Source organism: Motacilla alba, chromosome 3 (assembly GCF_015832195.1).
Source record: "Motacilla alba alba isolate MOTALB_02 chromosome 3, Motacilla_alba_V1.0_pri, whole genome shotgun sequence".
NCBI lineage: Eukaryota > Metazoa > Chordata > Aves > Passeriformes > Motacillidae > Motacilla > Motacilla alba.
The window spans coordinates 77,635,711-77,651,789 of NC_052018.1; the positions used below are offsets into that span (position 1 = coordinate 77,635,711).

At 39.2% G+C, this 16,079-nt stretch overlaps 1 protein-coding gene across 1 annotated transcript in view; it reads right to left on the bottom strand.

The window, feature by feature from the left end:
* The window catches only part of LTBP1 (latent transforming growth factor beta binding protein 1), a 188,177-nt gene that overhangs the window by 80,933 nt on the left and 91,165 nt on the right, over nucleotides 1–16,079 (bottom strand). Inside the window, exons 8-9 of the mRNA XM_038131720.1 lie at nucleotides 10,064–10,166; nucleotides 4,061–4,132 (exon numbers count right to left, since the gene is read on the bottom strand). Coding sequence (XP_037987648.1) covers nucleotides 4,061–4,132; nucleotides 10,064–10,166 — 175 coding nt within the window. The remainder of the gene's footprint in view (nucleotides 1–4,060; nucleotides 4,133–10,063; nucleotides 10,167–16,079) is intronic.

Below are 16,079 nucleotides of genomic sequence, written 5' to 3' on the forward strand. Positions count from 1 at the left end.
AGCAACCCAGCCCAGTTTCTGGAGATATATTTATTTCTCACTATGATCATCACAAAAGAACTTCTTTGAAAGGTGGCTGTTGACTTAGTGAGTAACATTAAACAGCATTTCTTATTAAGAAAGCTCTTTTATTACTTAAAAGTAGTGAAATAAATATACAACAAGCAGAGAAAACAAATTTATTACTGTATTGTAGAAACAAATGTAGCAAGGAAGAATATACCTTCAAAATTTATCTTAAATCACTATGAAACCAAGGAAAAATGTTTCAAGTCCCCCGAGCTATATGTGATTATAGAATTTGATCTATCAACATACAAGTACTAGTTTCTGCAAGCTCATAAACATTTAATTTTAAGAATATAGGGTCTTTCCAAGAATTTCCATGCACTTTTTACTTCATTGCAAAACAACAAGTGTTCAGGTATTTTTCCAGTTCTTCAAGATAAGATTTCTAAAGTGCTCTGTTGGCAATACGTTAGTTTCCTGAAAAATGAATCCAACCTTTTCACCAGCTGTTTTTTCCATTCTATTTCAGTTTTCCAAGAAAACCATTAGCAGACTAAGCAAACAGTAAATATAACTTTAAGCAGGGAACCAGAAATTAGCATTGCATGTGGATTCTAACAAAGAAGTTGCAACACTGATAAGCTGTTTTTTGGCTCTAATGACAGCCTTAGGGCATCCATGTGTGTACATGTAATAAATCACCCCATTGAAAAGATAATTACTGAGGGGGAAAAAAGATTTCTTGATAGTAATTACACTAAACTGCTTGATTTAACATACCCACAGATGGTTCTTTGTGGTCCTACTTACACAGTAGAGAGAAGAATGCTTGATTACATTAGTTCACTCACTTGAAAGAAAAAAAATAATGATCTGGTAATTATTCACACTAATAGTCCTTAGTTGATGAAGCCTATGCAGAATTTTGACTGCAAAACCAAAGTAGAACAAAAGGTTAATTAGGCTTTTAGGCCTGAGTTTTCAAAGGCAGTGAAAGTTGGACAACATCTAGGTGAAAAAACCAATCTCTTTTAGCTGCAGGCAGGGATTCAGAAATATATCCCCATTACTATTTGGTCTGGCAGCCCTGCCCCTTTCTAAGCATGGACACAGCATGTGTACCCTTTCAGCAAAGAATAATTTAATTAAAACTTACACTTGCATATGGACATGCTGTTCCACTCCCTTCCAATTTAATTGTAAGGATTCTTAAAAGAAATATGAATAGTCCCACGCTAGCAGCTTGAACAGTTTTCTTCTGCCATCTGCGGCTGTCTGTGTCAGTGATATGGACAGCTCTTTCTTCATTAGCCCTGGCTTCTTCTCTTATAGAAAAGCACGTCTGCTTCAGATAAACAAACAGGACGCTTCTGGCTGACCCATTGAGAAGCACATGCTAATGACCATTTCAGGGCTGAAATGCACCCTGCCAGCAGCTTTCACATATGAAGCTGGCTTTCCTGAAGAACATTCAAACCGAGGTCAAAATCCTGACCCTTGGAAAGAAAATGGTAATCTTGTTACTTACTTCAATAGGACTGAATTCCATCGTGGCTTTGTTTCATGGGGATTCCCTCTCCCATTTGTGTCTCCTTATTGGAATATGTTAGTGAGCAAATTATAGAGGAGCTATTTTAACCTCAGTAAAGCAATAAGGGGAACCTTCAACAGCCAAATCCCCCTCCAGAAAGAGATTGTCTCTATCCTAAATTCATCAACGGTCTGGTAAGATAATCCTACTATCATTTTATGATTAAACACTAGATCATAAATTTCCATGTATCAACTACAAGTTATATTTAGAGTCTACAGCTCTTCTGGGATAGTGACAGCAGTACAAAACAAATTGTTTGAAGCCTCATATTTCTTGCAATTTTAGTCATGTAGTACAAAAATGTGTCAGGGGAAGAATTATCAAAACCCAGCGCAAAGCCTGATGATTAGCCTACCAGGTACAGATCTATTTCTGTACACTACTGTGGCAGTACTCTGTTCCCTCTTATGCTCCTCTCTCTCTATCAGCCTGTCACTGCTGAGTGAAACAACTTCCTGGCCTATTTCTGGCAACCTTCAGAAGCAGCAGACAATTTCTAACTGTAATCCCTGAAAATTCATCTTAGTTTCCATGAAATAAGGTTTGCCAACACCTAGGTTCAGCCTCTTGAACCAAATGGAATGCCCTACTCGCCTTGAAGTGCCTGCTGGGTTGCTGCTGTCTGAAACCATTGTGTGTTCTGTGAGGTATACACACAACTACTGAAGATATCAAAAGCTCTTGCCTCTCCTGGATCATGAATTTGTGCCCTCATGCTTAGAGGGTTGCATGAGGGCACAAACCCATCATGGCATCTTCTAGACACTTCCCAGGGTCAAAGTTAGAAAACCTTTTTTTTGCAGACACTGAAAAACCTCGTGACTGATACATGGAACAAGACAATGTCTTTCAAAATAGCTGGAACTGTCTTGCTGAAAATACATCCATCACCTACATGTTTAATTTGAGGCATAAAAAGGCTGCCCATTTACATCTGACACTCGCTTCCTTCACCTTTTCACTTTGCAGTCCTCATTAGCAAATTGCCATCAATATCTCCCCATCCCTTTTACTTACTAAGAGGACTTTGCAGTCTTTCATTGCAGAGCAAGGAACAAGCTCTTGAGATGCAATTGGCAGCTCTCCTCCATTTACTTTTTTAGTGTTCTGACCCATCCAGTCTTCCAAATGCCCCTACCCTGCAAGCTGGTAAACCACTATGTAGAGACCTGAGCAACAGATAGGCTCAGGTAGCTGAAGATAGCAGCTCACATCTCCGTCAGCAGTGAAACAGCATGATGTTTGTGTTTAGTGCTCTAAAAACTTTAGTATTTTGGTGGGCAAATAATTTCTTTATGCAACTGGCTATTGTACATTCCCTCATTAACATGCAAAGAGAAAATTTTCTGTTAAATAAGATTAAATTCATGTCCAAAATGCCTACAAATATCCTTTAACATCAACTAGTCTTTCACTTTATCCAGCTCTCCACCAGCCCTTCTATTTGTTGAGACCTCTTTATCCCTTGCAGTATCAACACTGATCAAGAAACCTGGCCACAGCAGTATCAGCTTCACTGGAACTCATTTTTCCCTTTCTCTCCAAATCTCTCTCCTGAACACTACTGCAAGATTGCTTACATCGTCCCAGAGCTCCTGGTTCTTGTTTATTTTTGCTGTGCCAAACCAGTCAGACAAGCAATTAAGCTTTTTCCTTCATCCTCACTTGGCACCTCTGCGCAGTGCTCCAAGATACACAGACAGAATGAGCATTTGTCTGTGGTCATCTCTTCAGCTTTGTCAGATGGAGATGCTACAGACCAGGAGAATCCAAAGTCCCAGGTCTTGCTTTGTAGCTGCATGATCATGCAGACCGCACAACCCTGTATGTTTTGGTAACTTCTATATTTGCCACCAGGCAATAATAATCTCGGAGTAACACAACTAGCCTGTGTCTAACTCCATACACCCTCACCTGCACTATGCACATTCTGGAAATAGGTGGGTCACTTCGCATGGCAGCCAAGTACTCATTCTTTTCATCTCCACTTGCCAGGGATGTTATCTGGCTTTTCTCAGTACTGTTGTGCCTAGCCTCTTGAGTCCTAAAGAATTGTTATCTGATTACTCTACACTTTCATGATAACAAAAATAGTTCTGTATTGCTAGTTTCATCTGACTTAACTGAAGATGTCCATAGATTCACTCTTTAGCAAAAAAACCTGACAAAACGATGTATTTTACAGACAAAGTAAAAGAATCCTTATGAAGTCATCTTTATACGTCATCAAATAAAATTAATATATACATAAAAGTTTCAGAAGTTATTTTCCCTGGAGGAAAAAACTCACTCTTACAGAGTTGTCAATATTTAGAAAGAGTCAAAACTATACTCAACATTTTTTCGCAAATATAAATCAATGGACCAGATTAAATCATCTAAATCATCAGTATCAAAGAAGCTGTCACAGAAAGCCAGTACTAAAAATTAACACAACCACTTTGGGTGCTATCATACCTTGACAAAATGTAGCATTGATTCTCTTGTAGCCTTGTGGGCATTCCATGATAGGACCGTATCCATGGTAAGCTGAAATAAACCAAAACATCAGTTAAATACTGATAATTTATATGCTTGCAGAGCCTGACAGCTAAATTATTATGTATTTAAAAAATTGTAAGATTTTGTGAAAAATAGTTAAGCAAAAAAGACAAATTTAAATTAAAGATTGCACAGGCAACTTTAATTCCATCTTCTTCAATATGTATGCCACTTACATCTTCAGTTATCCAGTCAAATTTCTGTTAAAAAAAACAAAACAAATCTTTGAAGTCAGGATATCTTTCATCCTATTTGTTGAAATACTCAATTAATTACTTTTGCAAACCAGCTACAAATATCACGTTTGGAAAAGATAAAGCTGAAGATTCATTATGAAAACATCTAGGATTTACCTAACAGTATTTTAGAATACTAAACTTCACTTAATTTACTGGCTGATCAGTGTAAACAGTCACAGATATAATAACACTGCAAAATAAATACTGAATTTAATTTTCCCAAACTAGAAAGTTTTCAGTTAACTAGCTTTTTATTTCTACTGATTGTTTCTTTCCTCCACTTAAGGTTGCTTTTCAGACTACAGAAAACTGTTTATTGATTCTTAAACATCGTAAATGCGAGCAGTAACTTCTTTGTATAGTTATGCACTAAAAGCTAACTTCTTGGCAAATCCCAGTACTTTATTAAGCATATAGGACTAAACTTTTGGCACTATGATCACATAAATGCTTTTAATAAGAATCAAGAGAGTTTTTCATAATTTGAATGTTACAACAGAGATACCTTACATTTTGTCAGATCTTTTGTTTCATTTCAAAAATGTTCCAAATGTTCAACAGAAAAAAGACCCCAAAACCTACCCGATTGATTTGTTTCCATCTTTACTGCGTGCAAACTGTCAAATAAGACAGAACAACCAAGTAACATAATGCCACTGATTGGTTTCCTTTCACATAATGCCTGAATCACACATTTATCCCAGCAGCTTACTTTAAAACTGGCACTTGGTTGACTGCAATGATGGGAAAAAAAAAGGATAATTGTTTTAACTAGTTCTAAAGCTCTGCCTATTATTTGGAAAAATTTAAGTGATGATCTGGAGTAGCCGGCTTTGGACTGAGATAGTTTTAGTTCAAATAGCAGTGAATTATTTAAAATAACTGCTTAAATAAAACATTGAGATTCTCTTTAGATGTTGCATAAAGTGTAAAATGGTTAAACACATGTAGTAAAAATACAGCAATGTTTTTACAGTTCTGAACACATACTTTTCCATCTTTACATGGACTACAATCATTTTACCACCAACTACAACTTGAAAATTTTGTCTCTACTCAAGTGGCAACTACACATTTAGTTTCCAAGGCAGATTTTTCAGTCTTTTCCTAATGTTAATATTAAAACCAGTTGAAATTTAAGGAGAAGGAGACTTCCAAAAGCACAATGCATTAGTCTACTTCTGGTCCCCAAAAGTGTCAACGAAACTCCTAGTACTCATGTTGGCAGATTCAAACTCATAATTGCACTCATTATGTCCTAACTGATTTGTGCTTGCCAGAATAGACCTGATTTAATCCACACTAAAACCAGGATAGTCTCTGTAGCTTTCTGTGGGCAGGAATGGTACCCTGCAGTGCACCCTGCTGAATGAAAACAGCTTCCAGTTGTAGATGGAGACCAGCCCATAACCTATACCAGGTCTTTTCCAGCACTGCAACACATTTTCCCTCCCAGGGTGACTCAGCTGTTCTAGAAAGTGCAGTGCTGGACTGAGGTCAGAGATTTTAACCTCTCCCTCCTTCCTCATCCTCCTACTCCCACAACAAACAGGAAACTGGCAGCTTACTAGCAGCTGCTTTCTTCCTTTCAACAAGAGCAGAAATGTAAGCAAGTCACAGTACAGAAGAAGCTTGTTCAGGGATGGCTGGTGATCCATGTGGGAACTGGATGGAGTGCAACATTACTTACCCTTTACTCACCTAAACAACATGTTTGTAATTACTAAGTTAGCAAGAAGCCTGACCAATCACAACATCCCCCACAAAACACAGAAAGGCCCTTCTTCTTAAAAGCCGTCTTCTGTTAGAAGCCCTTAAAAATGGAGATCTGTTCCAAAACTTCTTTTGGTTTTCAGTAATACTGAGCAACCCATAAACTTACAGACATGGCAGCTATCTCAGGCCAAGCCACTTAAATTTGCAACAGGACAGGAGCCCTGACTGAGCAGTGGCTGTTACCCAAAACACTCAAGTCCTTACAAAGATGACACAGCCCTCTGCATGGGAACAAGACATATGCAAACTTATGCATGTCCTTAAGTAGTTGATTGAAGAGAGAAGTGCCTGCTAGTGACACTGAAGTATATGCTTAAATATTTTGCTGAAGTGGGTCATGCAGAAGATCACAGCCTGATTACATATTATTATAAAAACATGTCCACTTTTAATGAAATTTATGAGGCATAAAACCATAAAAGCAAAAGGAAGTTTGTTTGCTTCCAAAACATCTACAATAAAAAGGGTAACACCAATTTAATGAAATATCAGGTCAGAATTATATGGGAAGAATGTGAGACTAACTTAACCTGTTGAGACACATGTACGGATATCACTTAACTGACAACTTACTATTTATTTTTTTTGACTCCCAAGTTTTTCCATCCAATATCATATAAATTTATGTATATAAATATGCATATTCTTTTTGCCATTGAAGCATTCTCGGTGTTGTAAAAATAAAAACACTTGATGAATATAAATCCTTCAGCATCCACTCTAGTCTTCCATTAAATCTTCTAACAAATTTTCATTTATCTTTGCAAACTGACTCTACACTTTGCATATGGTCATCTATGAACCATAACACTTTGATACTGTCATGAGGTTTAGTTTGACACCTATGCCCAAAAGATACTTTGACCCAGATCCAGAAGAGATTTTCAGTTTTCAGGTTTTGTGCCGAAGTTCAAACTGAACATCTATAACATTTTAAGATGCTGTAAGATCAACTAAACACCTGCAACACACTAAATGCATCACCTTCAATTCTTCAAAATCTAAAAATTGATCATTTGCATCCGTGTAGAATTGCCATAAGACATGGCAAAATTAAATAGCATCATGCTCAGAATCATTCCTAAATCAAATGTAGCCTAGAGAAGACACATATACCATTACTAAACCTTCTTGACAGATTAAATGAAAATTCTTGAAGCATAAACCTACCAAATCACACTCTTGCTATAATGATGCTGTACTTTAATCTGGATAAAATAGATAGTGCACCCTTTTCCTCCTCCCTTAAAACACTAGCATACAGTGAGAACTCCCACCTAGAAAGTATGAGAAATGTCTAGGAGACACAAATCCTTACTTTCCAGGAATGCTTTAATCATAAGAAGAGGACTATTCCAAGTGGCACCATTCTCTGTCTCTTCCTGAAATCATACAGTTACATTCAAAAAAACAATTCCAAATTGAGCCAGAAAGCAGGAGTGAGCATGACTCATACTGTGAGTAATTAAGGGCTCTGGGAAAGAGACTGGGTTCCTAGACCTGTTCCAAGAATTGTTTCTACATTTTATGGGTTAGGGCATCTCCTCATAGGTATAAAATGTAGATTAGAAATTATTCTGGCAGATAAAGGAACTCTGAAGTGTCCCATCTTGAGCAAGCATGCTAGTCATTAAACTTTTTTATAACAAAAGGACATTGCTCATCTCATTAGCATTTAAACAAATTATTCAGTGCTTTGAAAAAAGAGACTTCCCTTTAGGAGAAGTTTTTCTTCCTTTTGGAGAGGTCTTTAGGTTGAGTTCAAGCACTTCTCTGCACCCACTTAGGAAGCATCTGTGGATCAGAAGTTTGTCACAGTTTGCCTGTTTGCTTGCTTTTAACACTGTGCTGAGCACTGTGCCACTAAGCAGCTGCCTGATCGACACATCTACTGTGGATTCCAGACTGAGACAATCAGTATTTTACCTGAACTATGAAGAACTAGCAAGTGCACTTCCTTTCAAACCAGGCACCAAAAATTTGTATTAGTAGTTCCAACCAATTTTTGGTTGAAACACATTTCAGGCTTTTGTGATTTTTCCATAGCACACCTACATACCAAATAAGCAACATTTCACATGTCACTATGATTCTGATGAACTAGATTTCAGTTGTAGCTCAATTGCATTGCCTGAACGCTTCTTGGATTCTGTCAGGCTGGTGCTGTGACCACTTCCCTGGGGGGCTGCTCCAGTGCCCGACCACCCTCTGGGTGAAGAACCTTCTCCTAATATCCAACCTGAACCTCCCCTGGCACAACTTCAGGCCATTCCCTTAGGTCCTGTCACTGGGCACCACAGAGAAGAGATCAGTGCCCTCCTGTTCCCCTCATGAGGAAGCTGTAACTGCAGTGAGGTCTCCCCTCAGTCTCCTCCAGGCTGAACAGAACAAGTGACCTCCGCCATTCCCCTTACAGCTTCCCCTCAAGGCCCTTCACCATCTTTTCTGCCCTCCTTTGGACACTGTCTAACAGTTCAATGTCTTTTTTACATTGTGTCACCCAAAACTGCCCCCAGCACTCGATGTGAGGCTGCCCCAGCTCAGAGCAGAGCAGGACAATCCCCTCCCTTGCCTGGCTGGTGATGCTGTGCCTGATGCCCCCCAGGACAGGCTTGACCCTCCTGGCTGCCAGGGCACTGCTGAGTCAGGTTCAACTTTCCAACTGGCACTGCTCTGCAGCCTCCCACTCTGCAGTCTGTACAAACATCCAGGGCTGCCCAGGGCCAGGTGCAGAATCCAGCACTTGTCTTTGTAAAATTGCATACGTTTGGCATGTATGCTCCTTTTAGAAACTGTATTTACGTGCTACAGGAATAAAAGAGATACCTGAGTCTTATTAACTATGACCTTCAAACACCCAAGGATGCTCTCTTTATCAAGCGTGTCAGAAGACAGACATACTCAAATGCACAAAATATTTCAGAAACTAACAAATCTGACGGAGTCACCATAAATTTATATCAGAGTCTCCTATAGAAGGAGGAGTCAGAGAAACAGGGGTAATAGCAGATTTTCTGCTGGAATTGTATTTACATCCACATTAAGACTTTCAGAGAAACACGCTTCCAAAAAACTCAAAACACTGAACATATTTCCAGCATTGCTATCTGAATGACAGGGTCCTAGAAGAACTAGGTAAGAATGACTGTAATTTAATGACCTATTTTTGGCCCAGTAAATGCAGGTCCACTCCATCTGCAAAACAGAGATCACATTACCTTTTCCCATCTTTCATTTAATGCTGAAAATATGACATGACACAGAGGTATTATTATTCCTGTGCAACAATAATGTAATTCACAAAAGGTTCAAGAGATTATCCTCACCAATCATGCAAATAATTCTAAATTATTTTCTCATTATAATATGATGTCAAATCATAATAAAATGCTGAAGAAAGTCTTTGTTGTTGTCCAATTGTTGGGGAAGATATTTCAAAAGCAGAAAAAAAAAAAAAAGCAACCAGCAATCTAGAGCCTGGAAGACCTTGGCTCCAAACATGAAATTTCATCTGCAGTCCCGAGAGGTCACTGCATTCTCTCCAAGCAGAAACTGGCGCCTCTATAATTCAAGATTTCTGTGCAAACTTAAAAAAAAAAAGAAATCCAGCTGGAAAATCAATGTGATTACTCTTCCTGCACTGGGTAAATGCAACAGTCCATCACTGACTCAAAGGAGGAAGAAGCAGGGGAAAAAACCCTATGACGTCAACTTTGCTGGCTGCACCAAGTGCCTGCATATTGTAACTCTGCTGGCATGCAAGGGAATTCCAGTTTCTACAACCTGTCCCTAATCAAGCACATTTTTTTCTACTAGGTTCCTTTGGTATTTTTCCCCTCTGAAAAAAAGGAAAATAATACTTGAGGGGGAAAAGCCACAAGAATAACAATAAAATAGCACTTACATGGTTTCTTGGGACATTTCTGGCATTTGTTAAAACCCCAGGAAGTACCCACGGTTCCACAGCAGTCTTCTTGCTTGGAAAGGCCAGGAAGTGCTTTGCCACACTGAAATAGTCAGGTAAAGAATACTCTAGTTAGTGATAGTGTACAACACTCACTTCCACTACAATGTTCTTTTTCAGTCATTTTGGGTCAACCTCTTGCTGAGATACTGAAGATTCAATAGAGCTCTTAACTTAAATGGTGCTTGCACATTGCAGAAGCTCTCTACAAAGGCATGAGTAAATTAAGTGACATTATTATCTTCCCCCATGTCACCCAGAAAAGAAGAAAAAGCCAGAAGAAAACAGTATGTCATAGGAATGAGTGAGCATATTTCTAAGGTAGTAACTCACCGTTGGCAGCTATCGTTTTCATCATAAAAACATTCTTGTCCACTTTTTCAAAAGCTATATGAATATCTCAAATACCTTATTTCTGAGGTCAATTTCCCGTTCCCCACCAATCAATAACATACTTATTATTCTTTATAATGATAAGACTATTAATATTTGGAAGCTTACAATATACTAGTTATGTTCTTGACTTTTGCAATTTTCTTCCCTTTTGCGTGGTAAAGAAAGCTTAAATGTATTTCAGCTGCAGACATTAAAAAGACCCTGTGAACATCTAAACCTGCCAATTAGGTATACAATGGAACACACAAAACCCAGGAGAAGCCCACAACAGCTGCACTTAGTAATACTTTCAAAGCAAATGTGATATAAATAGGCACCCCAGCAAACAATTCTAATGTGCTGAAGTGTGAATCCTCAGTATGGCGTGAATAGACTTTCCCTAATCTAACTCTGCTTTCTGACAGCGTGTAAACCTCTGACCCAAATGTTCATTGCCACACAGCTTTCAGCTCAAGATAGCTGGCTCATCCTATGCCACAGGCTGTGGTCTTGTGGTTGCTCTCACTTAGCTGGTAATACAGTCACTCTGCAGTACGCACACATGCTGAATGCACAGGCACTGACAGCTTCCTCCAGATTTCCCAAAATTTCTCCAATGTGCTCTTAATCATACTGTCACACATGAGCCAATGATATTTCAAAAGCAAAGTTACCCTGTGTAGCTTTACAGTGTGACTACTAACAGGATAGCAAGCTACTCTGCAAGGGTAGCTGACTCATCAGAGTCTCCCCCTCTGCATGGGGAGGCCCAGCAAAGCATCATCCCAGCCATTTTCTCTCACAGATACTCCCCAGACACATCTTGAAGTATCTCAACAAATTAAAAGCAGCACCAGTTCACTACTTAAACATCAGACTGCAGCTCAGCATGTGCAGCACGTGAAGCGTAGATCTGTGTCAAGGCATGTGCGAGAAGTCTGAAGTGTCCTCCATCTCAGTGACAGCCAGCCACACATGTCCAAGTTTTTCGCACCAAGGCAACTTGGCATGGCTATGGTGTGCCTCTGCCCACTACCCTTACACAGGTTAGCACCACCTGTGCTTTGAGCCTGAGTTTGGCATGGCACATGAAAAGCAAAAAGAACAGAGTGGCCAAACAGGTTCAAACAGACTGCTCAGTTATTGTGCAACTTTAGGAGTATATTTTCACATTACTGTCTGGAGTGGGTCTGGTGACGAATTTTCCTGTGTTGCAAGGGATGGGAAATAGTCCTTGCCTAGATGGTATTTGGCTGCATTAAAACAGTAGAGTATCTCAGCAAGTCCTATCTTTCAGATGAAGGCCCAGGGTTACCCTAGGTGGATGCATATCTTTCAGCTGTCCTGCACTCCCCTCTGGCTTAGGCACTGGTAGGATTAATACATGGCTGACCATTGACCATCTGACCATCAGTCAGAGTCCACTGAGTTCTGCCTCCATAAGCAACTCCCAGCCTGGTACTTCAAAAATACCATCAAGATGCATAAATGGGGAATTCTGTACCATTTCCTCTGCCATAGCAGCTCTGCTGTTTTCAAAACTGAAATAAACTCTTCCAACTGCCCCTAGCTAGAGGATACACAGATTGTGCTGCATGTCCCAGAAGCTCAAAAAAATCTTTCAACTCGAGAGTACTCATAATGCCTCCTCTATGTGGTTACCCTAAAACCTTACAGAGTTCAAGCTACATCTTTACAAAATGCTGGTTCTCTCAACCTGCATCCCAGGCAGGCATGCTCCAGGAAGGACCCTTTTACTTTATAACCACAGCTACCTTTGCTTTATAGTTACAGATGATCCACCCCTTTCCTAGAGCTTCTTCAAAGACAGAGAAGCCACTTGCCAAACAGCCACTTTGGCTGTTATCAAGAGTCAGCTAAAGCATTTTGCACCCAGCTCTTCTCCCCCCATTGTATCTCAGTTTTACAACTCTCCACTCTGCAAAAAGAAATGGGAGGAATCAAGGCTGGGGTTGCATCTCCCCTTATGATCTCAGAAATGGAGCATTTGGGCAATGAGGCACATTACCTAACACCCAGTGTTTCTCTTCAAGGTCAAAACCTCAAGGACACATCCCAGGAGCTCACATGTGTCAAGGCAAGATTCCACTAACATGAGAGCCAATATGTCATCATGAACTGCCCCTCGCACTTTTTTTTTCCCTTTTCCCCAAAATAGAAAACGTGTCACCTAATTGTAACAAGCTAAAAGAGAAGAAGGGGGAAAAAAAGGAGGGGAGAAGGAGGAAGATGGACTAAAGCCCACTTATAATTTAGGTGTGGTGCTACAGTATTTGCACTCTACTGAAAATCATGATCTTTGTGGTCATAACTTTTTCGAATTTCCATATAAAATCATGAGCAAAAATAAGGATGCCAAAGTCTGAGTCATCTGGCAACTGCGGTTTACAGTTCTGTCAGTAAAAGCTGGCAATGATTAAAGCTGCTGCTCCCACTGCCTCTATGGTGAATTAAAGCTTGAAGAATCAATGATAATTTGGTTAACATCCAAATCATTGTAGAAACTGGGCAACAAGGAAAAGCAACTCCCACATGGGGCTCCTATTGCCTTAAGATCTGTGTAATTTTGGAGATATGCATCACAAAACATGAGTGCTCTGCAAAGTCCTAATCCAAGCAGAAACACAGTTCTTCTGCAGCTACTAAACCCTGATTTCTCTAGTACATCTAGTAGTGCTTCAGATACTCTAAACACTCATGGCACTGCACAAACTGTTCCCTAGCCAGTTATGTTTTCTTAAGATGCTCACTCCTTTCAGCAGCCTTAAGCAAGGAACTTGCTTAAGGAACTGAGGCTCTATTTCTACAGGTCTCAAAAACTTTTATAGGTAATTCCTTTCCTCTTCAAAATTCCTTTCCACACACTTCCTACTACCAAGACGAACTCATTAGCTCTTCAGACAGTCTTTTTCAGTCTCTGACTCACAAGTGACTGGAAAAGTCACTTGGAGGAATTCATAACTATTTTTTAGTTTGTTTCACCATTCGACACAACTCCAACACATGAGCCTAAAAGAAGCAGGAAAGCTAAACACAGGCATGCTGGACTATGCGTGAAGACAATGCCATTCTTTAAGCTTAGGTCTACACTTTTCTATCCATCATCTACACATATTTTAAACTAATCTAGTCTGTATTCCTGAGGGCTCCTGGAAAAGAGTACAGATTTTCATGAATGATATCTCTGTCATAAGCTTATGGTTTGGAAATAAGCCTTACTGGTTCAGAAGGCAAAGAAGTCATGAAGGTTTGGTATAAAAGAGCTCAACTGTGCTGAAAGAGGCTCAGCAGTAGTAGCAGTATGATGCACACATGGTACTGCTATAAAACAAAGTTCTTCCTGGGTAAAGCACTCAGAGACACTGAAAGTATTGTTTCAAATCCACATATTTTTCCTCATGCGTGCCTGGGCTCCTATGCCAATATTTTATATAACTGAAGGAAGTACTGAATATTCCCACTGGAAGACTGAAATTCTGGCTGACCCTGTGCTGGTGCACAAAAGCCACCCCAAGCCACATCAGCTCTTTGTTACCCTGTCCAGACTCCAGCCTCTGTCCCATCTTCACAGTCCTAGAGTGTTAAGCTGTGTGCTGCCACCAGTGCTACATGTATTTTCCAATGCCAGCGAAAAGGAAGGATTATATCCTTGCAACTCATCTGCTAAGGCAGTAGAGGAAATTGATTCAGCTCCCTGTAAAGTGCAGTAGGGAGCCCAGTCTGGCAATTACTCTCAGGGCAACAGCAGAGGATTCTGGCCAAGGGACCACAAGGTTTCCTGGGACTCCCACTCCTGCGTGACCCATCTACAAATCCCTGTCACAAGCTGTTAGGTAAAACCACAACACAGACATAAATAAAGGAGTGTCACATGAATTACTGTGATTGAAATGGATAGGTGCTTTGCCTGACCTAATAACTAATGACTCTGGGATTCAGCTCAAAAGACTGCATTTCACATACCACAATAGCAGAAGTGAATGGATACACTGTTTAACTTTCTGCAAACTATTCAACAGGCACAGACCTTGGATTGTTGCTTTTTTTATCCTACAGGAACGACAAACAGAGCAAGAAACCTCAAACTTAATACACTGTATTACTGAAACAATTAACAGACATAGCTAATTAGCTCACTGACCAGCTGAATGACAGGTTGTTACAAATGAAGAGAGTTATCCCATGTAGCACTGGCTCACTAACAGGCATTGTCTCATAAGCAAAGGAGAGAAACTTAAATACTTCCAGACTTCCCAGAAGAACTGGTAAAGAATTTGTCTTGGCTTAAGCAGAACATTCTTCATAAGCAAGTAAAAATTATCCAGCTTTCTTCTATTTGAGTAATTAAAACAATGTTTGGTGTTTTTGGTATTTGATACATCTTTAATCTTCTGATATTTCAGAGTATTGATCTTGCAAAGAAACTACTGCAAATGAAACATTAATCCTGCAAATGAATCCTGCAATTTCTGACAGTCTATTTGTTTAAGAACTTCAGAAGCCAAACCATGAGCTTCAAGGAATTCCAGACAGTTATTTTATTTTATGAGATGGTATTTTTAAGACTATTCTAAAGAAAAGAGGTTTTAAAAGTGCTCTAAGAGAAAAAGTACCAACACGAAGCACAAAATTGTATCATTCCTCCTGCCTAAAGAAGATAAACACCAAAGTTCATTTCATATAGCTGTCAAAAAAAGAAAATGCCTGAAATTTACATCCCCAGGAAATGTTTTCTTAAATCTGAAGTTCGACAGGGATGCTTATACAGTTGAAAGAATAACTTCAACAGGCATCTCACTGCTGTCATCACCTCCACACTACACTATGATTGTATTGCATACAGTAGCATCAGTAAGTTAGGTGAGGCTTTAAGGGCTACCAACATATTTTGCTGTACTGATTTCTAAGTCAAAAACTTTGATGCCTTTGTTTAATATTTCCCATCATGAAAAACTCATCAACAATCTAAGCCCAGTTTTTAAAAACTGTATGCATATCCTCAAAGTTAAGTACTGAATCAGTCAGTGTATGTCCATGTCTGAATGAAGTAAATGCTTAACGATTTGCAGTCAGAATCTTGACCATGATAGAGTGTTGATAATTTCTGACCTTTTCCAGCTGCCACCTATCACTTGGCTTTATTTTGTATTCTATTAAGTCTGACAGCAGACAGAAATGTGTTGCTCAAACCAAAACAAATGTTTCCTGTAAAAGACATTGCTGAAACAAAGTATTAAATAAACTGTCTCCATAGAAATTTATCCCACTTAAGATGTTGGTTAACTAATATCTGTTGATCAGACACACTAAACAGCATTTGAAACACATTTGAATGCATGTGTGAGAGGTTTTGATCGCACTGAAAATGGACAATCCTTATAATTTTCAAAAGTCTTTCCTCGTGTTCATCATTAATGTTATTTAGTGAACCATTTAACTAATTAAAACCAATTAATTAAAACCATTCATCTATCAGAATACACTTCTTTTGTCTGCTATAGATGCTATATTGTGATTTTAAGATGATTTTTCAAAGTATCACTATAACCCACCAAATTTC